Source organism: Lissotriton helveticus, chromosome 9 (assembly GCF_964261635.1).
Source record: "Lissotriton helveticus chromosome 9, aLisHel1.1, whole genome shotgun sequence".
Lineage (NCBI taxonomy): Eukaryota > Metazoa > Chordata > Amphibia > Caudata > Salamandridae > Lissotriton > Lissotriton helveticus.
Genome location: NC_136070.1, coordinates 351,310,263 through 351,326,936, shown reverse-complemented (window position 1 = coordinate 351,326,936; position 16,674 = coordinate 351,310,263). Strand labels below are relative to the sequence as shown.

At 44.6% G+C, this 16,674-nt stretch overlaps 1 protein-coding gene across 1 annotated transcript in view; it reads right to left on the bottom strand.

Moving 5' to 3' along the window:
• Window positions 1-16,674, bottom strand: part of UNC79 (unc-79 subunit of NALCN channel complex) — a 641,854-nt gene that overhangs the window by 109,076 nt on the left and 516,104 nt on the right. The window contains 1 exon segment of the mRNA XM_078660089.1: window positions 15,450-15,518. Coding sequence (XP_078516215.1) covers window positions 15,450-15,518 — 69 coding nt within the window.

Here is a 16,674-nt window from a genome sequence, read left to right as displayed (position 1 = left end):
CCTAGAGAACTAAGATTTCTATTTTTAGATACTTTATGAACTTTAGTTGCCCGCTGGGATATTTTATTATGTGATGAAATGGTCTCGAACTTTCTTTCTGTATAGCCATATTAAGAGCCATTTCATGTGTATTTCTCATATACCAAATAAGCAATAATGTCTACAAATGCGTAGCATAGCTTAAGTGCATACAATATATATGACTGCAATTTTTCAGTATATTTGAAAATTTCAAAATGCATTTATGTATTTTGGGGTGGTAAGGTATACACTATACTCTATAGTATGTTGTACTATGTTATACTATGCATAGATTAGTAAATATGACCATAGTTAGCGGGGAGTGGGTGTCATGTATTCCTATAGGTTCTGAATCAATCCCCCTATTCCTGACCCTATTCTGGTTAAACTAACTATCAAGTTAACTAACAGTCAGCCCATGAGGCAAGAAAAGCCCCCATGATGCAGATACCGTTATCTGACGCAGTCACACTACGGCACAGGAACGTGTTATCTGATTAGGTCATAACGCTTGAGATCTAATTAGACAAGCGACATTCCTCCAGCCCCTGATAAGGCATACGACGTTCTCATAACAAATCAAACCTATGACAACCTGGAAAATCCGTGCGGCCATTGTTTTGATTTCACAGAGAACTTTAGTAAAGAATGTGCTAACGAGCAAGTCGTATGACATCTTTATTGACGTATCTATGTCCATCCTTACGTCAATCTCGGCACCTTTAAGGTATAAATATTGCCGATCTTGCCCTATGCAAACACACGCGTGGTGACGAGACGGAGCAGCCACACTTGCCGAAGCCGAGAGCAGGAGCAGACCCCGCTGGCAGCAGCCCCGCCTTCCTGACGCGCTGAGAGACGCGCTGCTATCTCAAGCCGAGAGACCCAGCACCGGCGCTTCTGGGCAGCCCTCGCAGGCAGCCTGGAATATCGAGAGCAGAGAAAGAGATACCATTCCTCATTCATCCTAAATTCCAGGTACAGAACTGAATAACCCCTCACAGAGAATTCTTTAGTTATTCACTTGGCAAAAACAAACTTAACTTAAACTGTAACTTTCTATTCCCGCCCACGCATTAGACTTAGGTCAGGTACACGGGGTAGGCGTATTTAGAAACACCAGTTGAGTACGTTTCGTCAAATGTATATGTGTATGTAAATATATTTTAATCATTTTTAACATCATATGGCTCAGAAACCATATCAATGTTTTTACAGTATTATTTTATACTATTGCTTTTAATGTATGCACTTTACTTAACTATAAGTATTGCAATAATATCGATCCATTTCTCTTGTACGAGAAAAGAGACTGATCAATAAATAACACCTTTTTATTGAACACGCCCGTCTCTTCCTTTTCTCTACAATCTGATGAGACTAAGAATGCACGTACTGACTGAGTAAAATAATTGCCTTGTGCTCACACGACTCTCGAGATTGACTCTTGATTAGGGGAGAGCAAAGTTGTCATGTTCTATGGTTGTCAGAAACTAAATCCCTTCTTGTCTAATCAGGGAAGTTAATTCCTCCTTGAACATTCGAGAAAGTTTCTAGCGAACTCTGAGCTACGCTGGCAAACCCAAAACTTAAGTCTAGTATCGACAGTAGTAGACCTAGTTAACGTCTGGTCTAGGCCTTTACTGCTGTAGGTATTATTCCAATGCGCAGAGCCTATTGGGAAAATAGGAACTACACTAAACCACAGCATCTGACACAGTCTCCCACCCCGTCCTCATCCAAAGCCTACATGACATTGGAATCCAAGGACAGGCTCGTCAATGGATCTTTTCCTTCCTGACAGGGAGAACCCAGACAGTCATCCTGGCACTGTACACCTCAGACTCCCGCAACCTCATCTGAAGAGTTCTGCAAGAATCCTTCCTGAGCCCGACCCTCTTCTTTGCATACATGCTCTCTCTAGCCAGCATCATCTGCTCTCACAATATCAACCTCTCCTTCACTGATGACACACAACTCATTCATTTACAAGATCCCTAGTACCTGGATCGTCTTCATTTCCTACATGACTGAAATCGCCCACTGTATGAAGACCAACTTTCTTAAGCTGAGCTTCCGATAAAGTACAACACCGTGGGACTCCACCTGGCGGATAACAGAGCTAGGACCCACACCCATCCCCACCACCCAAACCAAGAACCTATGGATCAGCAGCAGCAGCAGCAAGAAACTCAACGAGACTGCCTTATGCTTCCATACTCTGAAGATGTTGAGAAAGACTTTCAAATGGCTCCTAATCAGCACCCATAAAACCATCATGCACGCCTTCTTAAAAGCAAACTGGTCGGAACACTCTCAATGCCAGAATAAAAAAAAATCTCACCAGAAGGCAGCAGGCCATCCAGAACTCAGCTGCCACAATCACTCTCACACCACACTTACATCACACTAGACTTGAAGGAGATCCACTAACTCCCCATTCACAAACAACCACAATTCAAACTCCTCACCCACACTTACAAGGCAAGACATAACAATGGTCAACATACCTCACAATTGAATCTGCTTTCACAAATCTTCTAGAAACCTCTGCTTGTCCAGGCTTCTACTTACACAAATCCCACTCATACAGACAACCAAATCCAGTAGTCGGGCCTTCTCCTGTATAGCTTGTAAACCATGGAACAACCTGCTGCTACACATAAGAGTCTCCTCCTCACTTCTTGAATTTCACAAGTAGCTAAAGACCTGACTTTATGAGTAGTCTCACTAGGCTCTAGGTGTGCCTCAATTCATACCTACTGAGTGTCAGGTTCCCCTCCAGGGTGATAGTGCATTTTACAAATCTGCATAATATTATAATAGTCATAAAATATGTCACGAGTGATGTAATATCCTTACCAATCCAATCCAATCCAAAAATTCTTTATTTCGGTCGTATAGACCATAAAAGAGACAATAAAAAACACACATACATTTAAATACACATCATGTTTAAAAGAATTACATATTATAAAATACTCCATCCCAGCGTAGGAATAATTAAGACACTAAAGTTCAAGAGGGTTCAGCAGATCCTTTCTTTTTTCTGATCAACCATACAGCCATAAGAAATTTTGAGACAGCAAACACGATGTGACCCAGGGTGCTAGTTTTCAAGATCCTATATGCCTGTGCATACTCTCTAAACCCTAGGTTTTTACAAAGTGGTGCTATCCAGCGTTTCCTAGGCCTTTGGTAGGCGGGGCACACAAATAAAATATGAAGATCATCTTCCAAGTGGGTTTTACAGCATGGGCAAGATTTGTCGGCCGTACTGGACCACTTGGATGTGAAAGTTTTGGTAGGCAGTGTGCCGAGCCTCCACTGGACAAAAAGTTTTCTGGCCAGGATGGGAAAAATAAAATCCATAAAAGGTTCGAAAATATATGAATTTTTGGATTCTAAAAATCGCAGAGTAAGGGTGCCACTGTGTTGCGCATTTACCAAAAGTGCAAGTGACCTGTCCTTGAAAATTTTTGACAGTGCTTTACGCGAGATTGCTTGACAACCTCGCACTGGGTCCTCCCAAAGGACACGGAGATTCATCGAAATCAGTTCATTTTTGACAGAGACAAGCCAAGGAATTTTTCCACCACAATTAAGACTCAAGACGTGAGTGAGGTCCTCCCTATAATGGTGCAGTTCGTTCGTGGACCAAAGCCTGTGCCAGAACTTCACTGGTTTGGACACAAGCTCCTCTGCAATAGGGGGTAGCCCCAAGTCCATTCTCAAGGGCAGAAGTGGCGTTGCACGCGGAAGGGTCAGTAAACGCCTCAAAAAACTGTTTTCAACTGTAGACAGATCCCTCGCCGCTTTATGCCCCCAGAGTTCACAACCATAAATGGCCGCTGCCTTGGCCTGGGACCTGTAGGTTTCGAGGGCCGGGCTCACAGGCTTAAAGGACGAAGAATTGGCCACCTTCAAAATTGCACCAGACAGTTGAGACAGTTTTACCCTTGAGCGTGCTATCTGGTGGTCCCAAGATAAGTGTTCCTGTAATGTTACCCCCAAATATATGAAGGTGGACACCCTCTCGAGACTGGCCGTCCCCAGGGTAGGATTAGGTCTAGTTTTAATGGGTGGATTAAAAATCATATATTTTGTCTTCTCTGTGTTTATCTCCAACCCGTGCTGAGCACAAAAAAGTCCAAATCCATCCAGGATCCTCTGAATCCCCATGGGGGATTTGGAAAGAAGGAGGGTATCATCGGCAAACATAATTGCCGGTACCCTCCTTCCTGCCAGGCAGGGCGCATCGTTGTTATTGACATTTTCCAGGTGGGAGATGACATGGTTGATATACAAACAGAACAGGGTTGGTGCCAGGACACAGCCCTGCCTCACCCCTCGAGAGACGGGGAACCTTGATGACAATTTGCCATCTTTCCCACACCTGACCTGCGCATAGTTGTTTTCATGCAGCCTGACTAAGATGTTAAGTAGCTGGGGGGGAACTCCCAGCTTTTCCAGCACCTCCCAGAGCTTTCTGCGCGGGACTAGGTCAAAGGCTGACCTCAGGTCCACGAAGACCATGTACAGTCTTCCCCCCTCGATGATCACGGTCTTCCAATAAAGGAGGACGAGGCGGAAGATCTGGTCCATGGTCGACGTGTTCTTCCTGAAGCCAGCCTGCAGAGGACTCAAGATGTCATTGTCCTCTACCCAGTCTTGTAGATGGTTCAGAATAAGACGCGCAAAGAGCTTTTGGGGGACATCTATAAGACTAATTGGCCTATAGTTAGTTGGATTTAGAGGGGAACCTTTCTTATGGATTGGGACAATTTCGGCCCCTAACCAGGAGGAAGGAACCGCCATACCTCCTAGTATAGCGTTAAATAAAATGAGAAGGTACGGGGCCCAGATATCGGGGTGGTACTTAAACAGGTCCCCGGGAAGCTTGTCCAAACCCGGTGCCTTCCCCAAGGCCAGACACTTCAACGCTGTCTTCACCTCGCCTAGAGAGAATTCCAGGGGCGTGTCTGAGGGACAGGGAAAATCCGTCGCCAGCCCCTCAGGCCATAGCGTAGTTGCATGGTATAATGCTCCGAAGTGGGCCTCCCACACAGAGGGGGCAATGTTAGGCTCCACCGCAGGCGTGAGCGCCCCGGTGCCATTATTTACCAGAGCCCAGAACTTCCTGGAATCTCTGCACTTCAGGGCTTCAAACAGTTCCTGCCAGTGGTTCCAATCCCACTCAGCCCTAGCACTAGCCATCGCAGACTTATACTCCCTCCTCAGGGTTATAACCCTCTCCCTATCACTACCTTCTTTGATAGCTGAAAGTAGGTCGGATTTGATTTTCCTACAGGTGGGAGTGTACCAGGTCGCAATGCGGGTGGCTTTCCTTCTTGCGGGGACCACCGGGTTAAAAACATCAGCAAGGTACCTGACCAAAGTCTGGTGGATGCCGGAGAGCCTCTCATTATAGTCAGAAAGTCTGGGTTGACTAATTAGAGCATCCACCTCCTGAAACATGGGGAGTGCTATACCATATAGCTTATTCATGGCATTTTCGTTATTGACCAACTTCCCCCATTTCACCCGTCGTCTACTTGAGGTGAGGAGTATGTCCCTCTGATCACCTCCTGCGTCATTGGCTACCAACCCTACAGCGATGGTTGGATGCTGAATTTCCAAGAGGAGACAATTATGGTCGCTATCTGTTCTAGATGCCACTTTGAAGTCCTGCACTTTAGGCCATAAGGATATATCAATAAAAATATAATCCAGCCTGGACTCATGCCCCTTTCTGTTAAATGTGCACTCCGATGGAGTATCGGAGGGAGTGCGCCCATTGCATGCCCTCAGTGCAAAGTTCAGAGTAAGGGAGGTGAGCTGTATTGCCAGTGGGGACCACGCTTTAGGGTGGGGCGAGGAGGAGGGTGGGACTCCCCAATAATCATCCTCAGCTGTAAATGGTCCCTCCATTAGACCCTCGAGTGGTTCAAAATGGCAATTAAAGTCCCCTCCCACCACTATTTTCAGGTCTGCAGGTAGTTGACCTAAAAAGGATGAGAGTTCGACTAGAGTGGGAGATTCGTTGCCCACGGCAACTGGTCGGGAGTAAACATTTACAATTACCCAAGTCCCTTTACCAGGCCAGTTAAGGCGAAGGCACTGGATGTCCTGGGAGAGAGTATCCATACTCTCCGCCTGACACCCAATGTGACTCGCCACCCAAATAGCCAACCCGCCCGAGGGTCTCCCCCTGCCATTCCATTTTGCCGGGATTTCGTATATATCGTACCCCCTCATATGATGTGGTTCCCTAGCCCACGTTTCCTGTAGGAGGAGGATGTCGCTCCCCTCGAGTAGGGTCTCCCACTCCGGGGTACCCACCTTATTCATAATACCCGCCACATTCCATGACAGGATAACTAGCCCTGGACTTCGGGATTGCAGGGAAGCTTCACTTAATGCTAGACCTTTGGGTTGGAGGAGAGCTTCGCTTAGTGCTGGCACAGTATCACAAGTGTGCAATGCCAACCCGCCCAGCCCTGGTGAAATAGGCTGCAGGATGGATGGTACAGCACACTCCTCCTGTTGCAATATAGGGGCAGAGCTTGGGTAGAGTGGTTCCTGTACTTGCTCCTGGGTACATCCCTCAAAGACCCCCCCCTCATTGTGAAGAGCCTGGATCTTTACCTCAGCTAGAGGTTGGAAAAAGTCCTCGCCTCTAGCTGGGATCGCGTGGGGAGATTTCACAGAAAATTTTGGTATCACTCCCCGTAGTGGTCAATCGACATTGTCAAGGCAGGAAAATCTGTTCTGGTGAACAAAGTTAGCAAGGGCGGGGATTGGGTTATGCTTGGGTCTGTACCGTGAGCCATCAATTGCATAGCCCACTCTAGTCCAACTCTGCTCCCTCCCCGTGGGTATATTAGTCACTTGTGGATAGAAATCTGAGAGTGGCACTAATTCTATATTAGACTTATCCGGCCTTACCAGCCAGTTGCAGATGTAGGGAGCAACTAGTGGGCTTTTAAAGCTTATTATGACACAGTCCCCAACCCTATTCTTTGGAGTGACTCCAATCCATGGAATCCTTCTAACCATTAGGACGTCTCCTTTGATATTGGGGGGGAGGGGTCTGTTGATATTAAGCCAACTAATTACCTTGTTGCGAAGTGAATCCTGCGGCTCTCTGGAACCACCAGTGAGCTCAGGAACACCCACCATTATTGCCGTATAGGGCACTGCCTCCGGGGGCAGGTTAACCACCCTACGCCTGGTATTGGGACTGGTAATATGACCAGAAGGTACATTAGTATCCCGCCCCACCCTCCTTGGTTCAGCTGCTACTGGTGGCTTAGATCTTCTCGGCGCGGGAATAGGAGGCCTGCGAGTTTGTGAGGGAGGAAGTGAGGGGACATGGTTAGCTATAGTTCCTGTTAGTACCCCAGTCTGGGACTGTGTAGATGTTTCAACAGTGAGATGACCGTTCCCCCCAGATTCTCGAGGAGCGAGCTGCGCGCTTGCACCCAACCCCCCTCCGGAAGAATCACGCCTGTGCGCATTTTCTATGGCCGTAAGTCTAGCATCTATAGAGTCTAATTTCATAGATAGTGGTTCCAACAGGTTCTTAAAGATGACTGTGAGTGAGCTGATTAGAGCGTCTGTAGGGTTGATTGGGGGCCCCCCAAATATAAATGGCCCCAAACGCCCTTGTTCAGCTGTGGCACAAGGTGTGTCTGGTTGATCAGACTCAAATCCCAAACCCATACTATCAAAGGATGCCGACATATCCGTGCTAGCATCCAGTGTTGGAGCAGTCGCGTCCACTTTAGCCCTTTTTGAGCCTGTTATCTCTCTAGACCTTTTCCTTTTCGGCGGATGAGACCTTCGACAACCCAAGGGGTCTGTTGGCAGTAAGGGCTGGCCCTCCTCCGTTGACTCGATTGGTACCACACAGTTCACATACGGAGTGGTTTCCACTACACCGGAGGGATATAATTGCTGGCTGTCCCTTGGTTGGGTTGTCGGGGTCCTGAGTTGTTGAAGCACTGACTCAATTGTCTCATCAATGCTGTCCAGGAGTGAGAGGTGAGTGTTATGGAGAATTATTGGAGTACTGGCATCATTAGACGGAGAAACCAGAATTTCCTGGGACAGATTTCCGGTATTCACCTCAAGCAATGACTCTTTCACTGTGGAATTTTTCCTAGCCCCAGCGCTAGCCTTAGGGAAAAAATTTTCAAGAGTGTTAGCGTGCTGCAGGGCAGACTTACTCCGGGATCCTCTGGAAGCCATGATGGTATCCTAGCAAAAGAGCAACTTGAGAATGCAAGGAGAAGGACCGGCAAGGCCAGGAGTCAGAGAGGTGGCCCGGTCCGGTCTCTGCCGGCCTCTAACGGCCTAGAACGGCCCGCCCTTTGCCCGGGCTTAGCCCGGCGACCGCCCGCGCGCGTCCCGCGGTGCGCGTCTAGGGGCGTTATTCTATAGCCAAAAGTCTATGGAGGCGTGGCCAGCCGGGAAGAGCCACCAGGTGCGGCGTGTGAGGAGCCGCTTTGCTCCCTGGGACTCGCAGTCCCGCTGGTGCGCCGGTGAAGGGATTCCGCCTGATGAAAATTGCTACAGCCTCCTCATAGGCACAGTCCCGGTCACAGTAAATGAAAACTGCTTTGCTCCCAAGTCGAGCGGCACGAATCTAGGAATGCTGTGAGCACTGTATTAAATTAGAAATATCAAGTTTTAGTTGTTTGAGAGTGAGTGTCAGAACAAAGTGTACTTGAGAACTGGGTGCACGGCGGCCGATGGTGGAGTTCCACGCCTCCACGTAGCACCTGTGAACGGTGCCCTAGCTCCTCCCCCCCACGAAGATGATGGCGGCAGTAGCTGGCGGGTCGATGGCTCCTGCCTTATGTGAGCTACTATGCAGTTTGAGGCGGCGATCCGGATCCTCGAGCCCTCGTAAAACCCATCCGGTCTTCAGCTTACACTTTCTAACTTGCCGGCAGAAAAAGTCCTTTTACACCCCAGTTGGAGGACGGAGGACGGAGAGCGTTATCTGCAGGTATCCCTCAGCGGCGACCCATTACACCCTTACTCTGCAATTCCTTTGGATTGCTTTCCTCCTCTTACAATAGACACAGTGGAGTCCCTTATGAAAACAGTAAAATCTGGTTCACCTCAGGATGTTCTACCCATTAAGGTATCTTCGCTGCTTCATAAGCAGTTGGCTCTCTTGATCTGCCCTATCTTTAATTCCTCCCTGACCATGGGCATATTGCCTTCTGATTGGAAAGCCGCCCAAATAATTCCAATCAGGAAAAAACCCAATGCACCTCCGGAAGATCTATTCAATTACCGTCCTGTTTCCTTGCTACCCTACGTGAGTAAACTCCTGGAGATATATGTGAACAAACATCTTTCAGTCTTTATAGAAACAATAGGAAGCTTTCCTTCCCAGTCTGGTTTCCGTCCCAGATTCAGTACGGAGGCAGCATTAATTGTAGTCATTGATAACCTCCGACATTTCCTAGGTAATGGACAGGCAGTACTGTTATTGCGCCTGGATCTGTCAGCAGCGTTTGACACGATATCCAATCCCATTCTTCTATCTAGATTAGGAAATGTTGGTATCCAAAATCGAGCTTACCAGTGGCTGTCCAACTTTCTAAATACCCGTACTCAAACGGTTAATCGGGGCACTTTCCAATTCCCCACAACAAAGCTGACAAAAGGCGTACCCCAGGGATCTTGCTTAAGTCCCACATTGTTTAACATTTATGTGGCCCCTCTTGCAGATCTTCTTAGGAACCTGGGATTCATCCCTATTTATTATGCAAATGACACCCAGCACCTAATAGCATTTGACAGAAACCCCGCTAATACTCAGTTGGCCTTCTCTGAAGGTATGAATGCAATTTCGGAATGGATGAGAAACAACTTTCTCCAGTTAAAAGCTAGTAAAACGGAAATTATGCTCTTCGGAGAGGCGCTCTTACTCTGGTCCCCAGATTGGTGGCCTAACAACCTAGGTCCTGCCCCTACTCCAAAAGCAGTGGTAAAAAATCTAGGTGTCCATTTAGACCAGAAATTCTCCATGAAAGAGCAAGTTACAGCCACCGTGAGCTCTTGTTTCTATATATTAGGGCTCCTGAGGAAGGGTTTTCCTTTCCTCCCTTTGACAGTCAGGAAATCCTTATTACAGGCTCTTGTAATATGTTGCCTTGACTACTGCAATGTCCTCCTAATTTCAGCCACTGAAGCATCAATTATTAGATTTCAGGTGGTTCAAAACACCGCCACCCGATTGGTCTCCAACTCTCCAGCCAGAACTGCTTCCTTGCCCCTACTCCAGGGACGACACTGGTTGCCTGTTCGGAAGCGGATTTGTTTTAAAATATGCTGTATAGTGCATAAGGCACTTCATGGTATTGCTCCCAGCTATCTTAGCGATAGACTTATAAGGTATCAGCCATCTAGAACACTCCGATCCGGATCAAAATCGCTCCTTGTGGTCCCTCGAAAAAAGAAATCACGTATAGGGGGAAGGCCTTCTACCACTTGGCCCCCTCATACTGGAATCAACTTCCTCTTTATCTTCGTGAATGCACTAACTATTTGCAATTCCGTCGATCTCTCAAAACCAAACTTTTCCAGACTCCTGTGTTGACTTGGTAACTCCTCTTCAGTCTTCCTATGCTGACCTAATAGCACTTCTATAGCACTGAGATACCCCTTTGGGGGGCTCTATAAGACACATAAATAAATAATATGTGCATGGCAGGCACTCGGAAATGACCTTAGACAAGGCAATGCATCCTCAACAATCCCACTTTTATTTGTAACCGGAGGTAATTTACTGTTGATAAGACATGCCACTTAAAGGGCAGAAGAAGATAACTTTCTGTGTGTTACTCTTAGGTCCTGTAAAGGGCCACAGGCCAGATCCCCCACCTCTCACAGCTTGGTTCAGCACCCAACATGTTTGTTGTTACATTCACTCATCACAGTCCCACAAACATATGCAAACATTCTTTATTAACAACCTTCTCTCTCATCCAAAACCACCAATATCATACATTCCTCACCCTCAAAGAAATCACAGCCAATGCATTAATCATATCACAAAACTCATGTTCATTACTGCACACATCAGGACACCATCATAATGAGTTAAATATAAACATTTCTCATCACAGAAACTTAACTGACATCCACTTAGCATGCACTCTAGGACATTCTCTTTCCCGCATGTTACAATGTACAATTAATCAATTAAGACTGAAGAAGGTGTTTCCATCATCAATACCTCCTTCTGGCTTTGCACACTCGAATGGCTCTCTCCCTTCCACTCCATGGAGCTCCTTACCTGCCACTTTTCCCTATCAACCTGGTAGAAAGCCACCATAAGCCAAAAATACAATACCCCAGAGAACTTATAAAACATTCAATAGGGAAAATAATTAGGGTTGGGGGCATCTTGTGTAATTTGCTGTAGCATAATTATGCAAAATTACAGCAAAATTACATGAGATTATGCAGAATTGCTCGAGGAGCATAGCCCTGCCTTTAGCTCTATTTTCTTAGCACAAAATGCACCCTTGCTTCTAAAATGGACCAAGAATGCATTTTGTGCTAAGAAAATAGCGCTAAATCTAACAGAAAAGGAACAGCAGCAGCCAGCAGCCTCTGGCATAACTTTCAGTCATTTTGCATCACAGAATTTTCAAAATTACTCCAATTACCCCAGGATGATGAAAAGTTTGCCCAGGTTAGGAATAATTTAATTACCATTGCATCTATTGTCTACTTTAACAATGTCTTTCTCCGTGATCTTAACCTTCCCTGAGCATCATCCAACAAAGATAAACCCTCGTCATCCTCTTGGACACTCATAAACTTGTCGCCATGCAGACCCGTAATTGGCAGTCCTTAATGTCACTGAATTGACCCACATTTTTTCAAGCCCTTTCACGTCCAACATTAGGTATTCATTCATCTTGGACAAATTAAGCTAACTAAACATCAGCCCTCAAGATCGGGTTCTTTCTAAGTTCCAAAAAGATTAAACAAATCCACATTTAGAAATGGCTAGACAGCATGAACCTCATTCAAGTACTCACCCATCATTTTAAGAACACACATCGCTAAAACTGTACCCCAAGACTTACCTTCCACAAGTAGACTTCAGAACAAAAGTTCAAGTCATGTTTTTTTTTCATCACTGACATGTTTTAAAGTTCACGCTCATTGTGACTGAGTTGTGTCGAACATCTGGTAAACTCACTTTCATGCAGGGACATTCGGGGTATCTAAGACGCACTAAAAGTCTCTTTGGTCCAACACTGCTGTTATGTGCACTGATCAAGTCTCAGTTCTATGCATAATTAGTGACACTGAGCCTTCACTCTTACTCATGACAGTGTGAGTTAGTCCTAGCACATTGAAGGAAGTAGTATATGGCTGACTGTCATTAATTTTGCGCTGGTGAGTAATGAAAGTAGCCTGTGTGCCAGGAAAGTCAGAGATGTGTTTGAATGGTGTGTGTTTCACTCAGAGGGTGAACCTGCACTTCTTAGTACTCAAGAGACCCTGAAAAAAGAGACCCCGATGCTCCTGGTGGGGCATTGTTTCCTTCAATGTAGCATTAGCTTGCAGATAGAAAAAATATTCTATACTGCCAAAGACCTCTTGCTTAACATATTAAGGCTTAATTTAGCTACAACAGTATGTGGTGTCCTTAGGTGAAAGAGGTAATAGAAGAGCAAGATGCTAGTACTGCCTCTGGTTGGGCATACATATCTTTCTACCTTGCTACTTGTTTATATATTAAATGCCTTTTAAACCTACCAGAGCTTTATTTGGACCCTGAGCCTCAGGTTTGTCTAACTATTGCACCCCTAATAATTGCAATTCTAATTGAGAGACATGATATAAAAACATATTCAGATCCTAAGGTGACTCTTCTGGAAATTTCGCCCTGCATATGGTCTGACCATTATCTGATCTATTGCAACATCCCTATTGAGGTAAAGCTGACACAACCCCCTCCTATAATGAAGAAAGTTCGTCTATGGAGGAAAGTTGATTTACAAACTCTAACGGACAGTCTCTCCGAATTGGCTAAACAAAAGGTCTTTCATGACAATTTAGACCAAGATTATAAAGACTTAGTGTGTAGTATGAAGAAAGCGATTGACCAGATTGCACCAGAGAAGTCACAACCGATAAAAAAAAGCAGGAAAGGGGGCACCATAGTTTACATCGCCTTTAAGAGAACATAAAAAGAAACTCCGTCAAGCTGAAAGAAGCTGGCGGAAAACTAAAGATGAAGGGGATCGAACTCAATATAAAAACTTGCTCAATGTCTATAAAAAGCTTATTCTGGCTACTAAAGCCAATCACTATGAAACTCGGATAAATCAAGCTGAAAATGTCCAGAAAGAAACTTTCAAAATTTTAAATGAGTTGAGCAAAAAACCTGAAAATACTGAAACAACAATTAGTTGTAACATGTTTCAAAACTATTTTTTGGAGAAGGTAGATACTATCCTTTCTGACATCAGAACTGTATAGTACAGTAAATAGATAATTATGACAGATTGTTGCACAAAGCTGAATTTCGATTGATGATTGTTGTTTTCTGCTTTACGTGTTTGGTTAAATAGACTGTAATCGTCTCCTACTCATGGGTTCAATAATGATTATTATTTGGTTCCTGCACATGTGGTTACAATTCTATGTAATGAACATAGACACACTCATAATAAAACACAACAAAGTTATTTTCTGGTGCCACTTTAATCTTTTTTACCTTTATAACTTAACAGCAAATTACAGTTTGGTGATGGATTCACAAATCATAGCCTATTAGACAGGAACTAGCCTACGACAGCCATTGAAGGCAATCCTACCCTCTATCTGCCTTGGTCATACTTGGCTCCAACATTCAAGTGTTTTGCCTCCACCACATTACAACCCTGAAATTGTAAGCCAAAAACAAAGTATTGTGGTGAGGTACAGTAACATTTAAAAATGATGCCTCCTGCTTGATATAGCATCCCTCTATGCATCATGGACTGTAGCCATTATACAACTTCAGGTCTGGAACACCGAACCCACAAAAGTAGCCAGTGATTTTGGCAAGCAAAGCAGTTGCAAGCAGCAGCAGGGTCACTGCAATTCCAACTCACACAGCATTTCTGAAGCGACAGAGTAAAACCTTTTAATCAGCAGCTACCAGGAACTCAACGGAGCTCAGAGAACAGATCCATATAGTATTTTGCAAGCCTAGCAGCACCTCAGATGATTAAACACTCAATAGCTTGTAGAATGGGATTACAACGCGGCTGCCGCAACGCGATTGCCATAACCACGCATAACCTTTACGGCGCATTTGTTTATAATGCATATGCCCTTACCATGCATACCTTTACAATGAATATTGTTGCATAACAATGGAATTTGCTCAATCATATATCCATGTAGAATTGAATGTATATTATGTATAAGTCACTGGGCAAGCAAGTTTGGACCATTTTGCTCTTTTGCTAAAATAATTTAGAGAAAGTGCAAACCCATAAAAATGAAAAGATCATCATTTAAACTTTCTTTCGGTCTTTACGACCATAAAAGTGCAAGTGCATACAGTACAAGGAAGCGGGATAATAAGCATGCCTAAGATCAGTATCTACAAATCATCAAGATTCAACTTAATTAATATTAATATTCCTAAACTATAATGTAACAGTTAAAAATGGCTTGTAAAACGATTAAAAGCTGCGTCAAAAAGCCCAAAATAAGACTTTGTTTTTTATAGCAAACCTGGTTTCACCAATAAACAGGGAATAATATTTTTTTAAAGTTAACTGTTCTGGTTTTTCAAAACGTGCAATAATTTTTTCAAAAGTTAACTATGCCATGCATTTGTAGAGTACAGCTGCCAATGGCACGGCTAATTGCTGTTTGGTGAGACAAATAATGCTTCGATGGACCATCACAGGTGAGAGCATGCCATGGTAAAGAAATATGGTTGTTGGGTTTTGGATAGATTGAGACCTATGAGGAATGATGCCCAGACTTGTAGGAGATAGCTGAATATTCACCAGGCACTGCCACTTCATGCTATGTAGTAGAGAGTGGGAGAGAATGTTACCAACAAAGTCAGAGGACAGGTAATCACCCACAGGCTAGATTTGTAACCCCTGGCTAGATGTATAGCTGGTAGCTTGGTACAGCGGTGTGCGATGTACACTGATGAATGCAAGGTGTTGCCAGGTACTGTGTAGAAAACGATGCCATATTTATATCTCTATAACAACAGATTCAGAAACCATCAGAGTAGTGAAGGGTATAACTACCTCATTATGGGCATTATTGGGAAATGGAGGTATAGTAACTCAAGCCTTACCAACAAATGTTAGTCAATTTGCAATGTGTGTTTCCAAATGTTTTAAAGACATGGGTTTGCTACTCACCCTGGTGGCGCTCGTGGTTGGAATCTTCAGAAGACAAATCATTAGCCTTAAGCTGGAGTCCAAAGAGCACTGTGAAAAACCATAATTAATAAAGGTGGATCAATATTAAAGGAAGGTGTAAGCATGCAATGGTTATTACACATGAATATGTATAGTTTATGATGCATTAACAGGATTCCACAGTGCCAATTTTCAATGGCATCTTATACATGTACATGTACATTACAACAAAACCCAATTTACAAACTTTATCACTATCTACACCAAATCTCGAGCGGTCAAGGCTTTAGGACAAGGACTGTATCATTCTGAGGGTCACCTCAGCAGAGGAAAGGCAACAACAGGTGGCTCTCAGTCAGTACAGCAGAGGCTCACTCTGCTGTACTGCAGAGTTACTGTTAGTGGCATACAACGGAGGACACTGAACTAGGCTCCAAAGCTTTGTAGCTCAGCGGATGAGATTGCACTATAATAACCAGTGTCTCAGAGATCGACCACGGAATATGAGATAGAACCACAACTGATAGAGTTGAGCCTAGCTTCACACAGAGGCTGAGTGCTTTAAAGGCAGTAATCCTATTGTAGCAGAAGCATATTGAAATATGAATGTATAATGCTCCACATAGAACAGCATGGTGTATGGGGTCCAGTTAAGACTATACTCAAGAAACCCACTTGGCACACCATTGTTTTACACCTTTACATGACATATAGTTATGATTTGCAGCACAGGCAGACTGTCATTTGCAGAGAACGACAGAGGTGGTGGCCAGTTACCAATAGAAGGTTCCCGGTCTGTCCCACACAGATGAGGGCCCTTCCTCGATAAGTATGCCAACTGCTATATATATTGTCTGTGGTTAAACAATCTGATCTAAATCCTGAATGGGTGTAGGGGAGAATACTGTTTTCACCTACCCAGGTTTCCAATTCTCCCAGTAAAATGCGAGCGTAGGCTTTGGCCTCGATGTCCAATAAGCCTATCAGCCGATAATGGCTGAGTTTGTTCGATCTCCCTATTTGTGAATTGAATGTAAGGTTGATCCTTGCCATGTTGGCAGAATTACTGCTGTGGAGAAGGCTTAGTTAAAGAGTGGCGTAAAAAGCCCTGCCCAAAAGGTTTGGGCTGATTTAAACACTCCTGCTGGTATTCCGTTGGGTCTCTGCTCTCCATCGTTTTGCATTTGTTTGATGATTTTAATTACTGCAGCTTCTGGGATTTCGA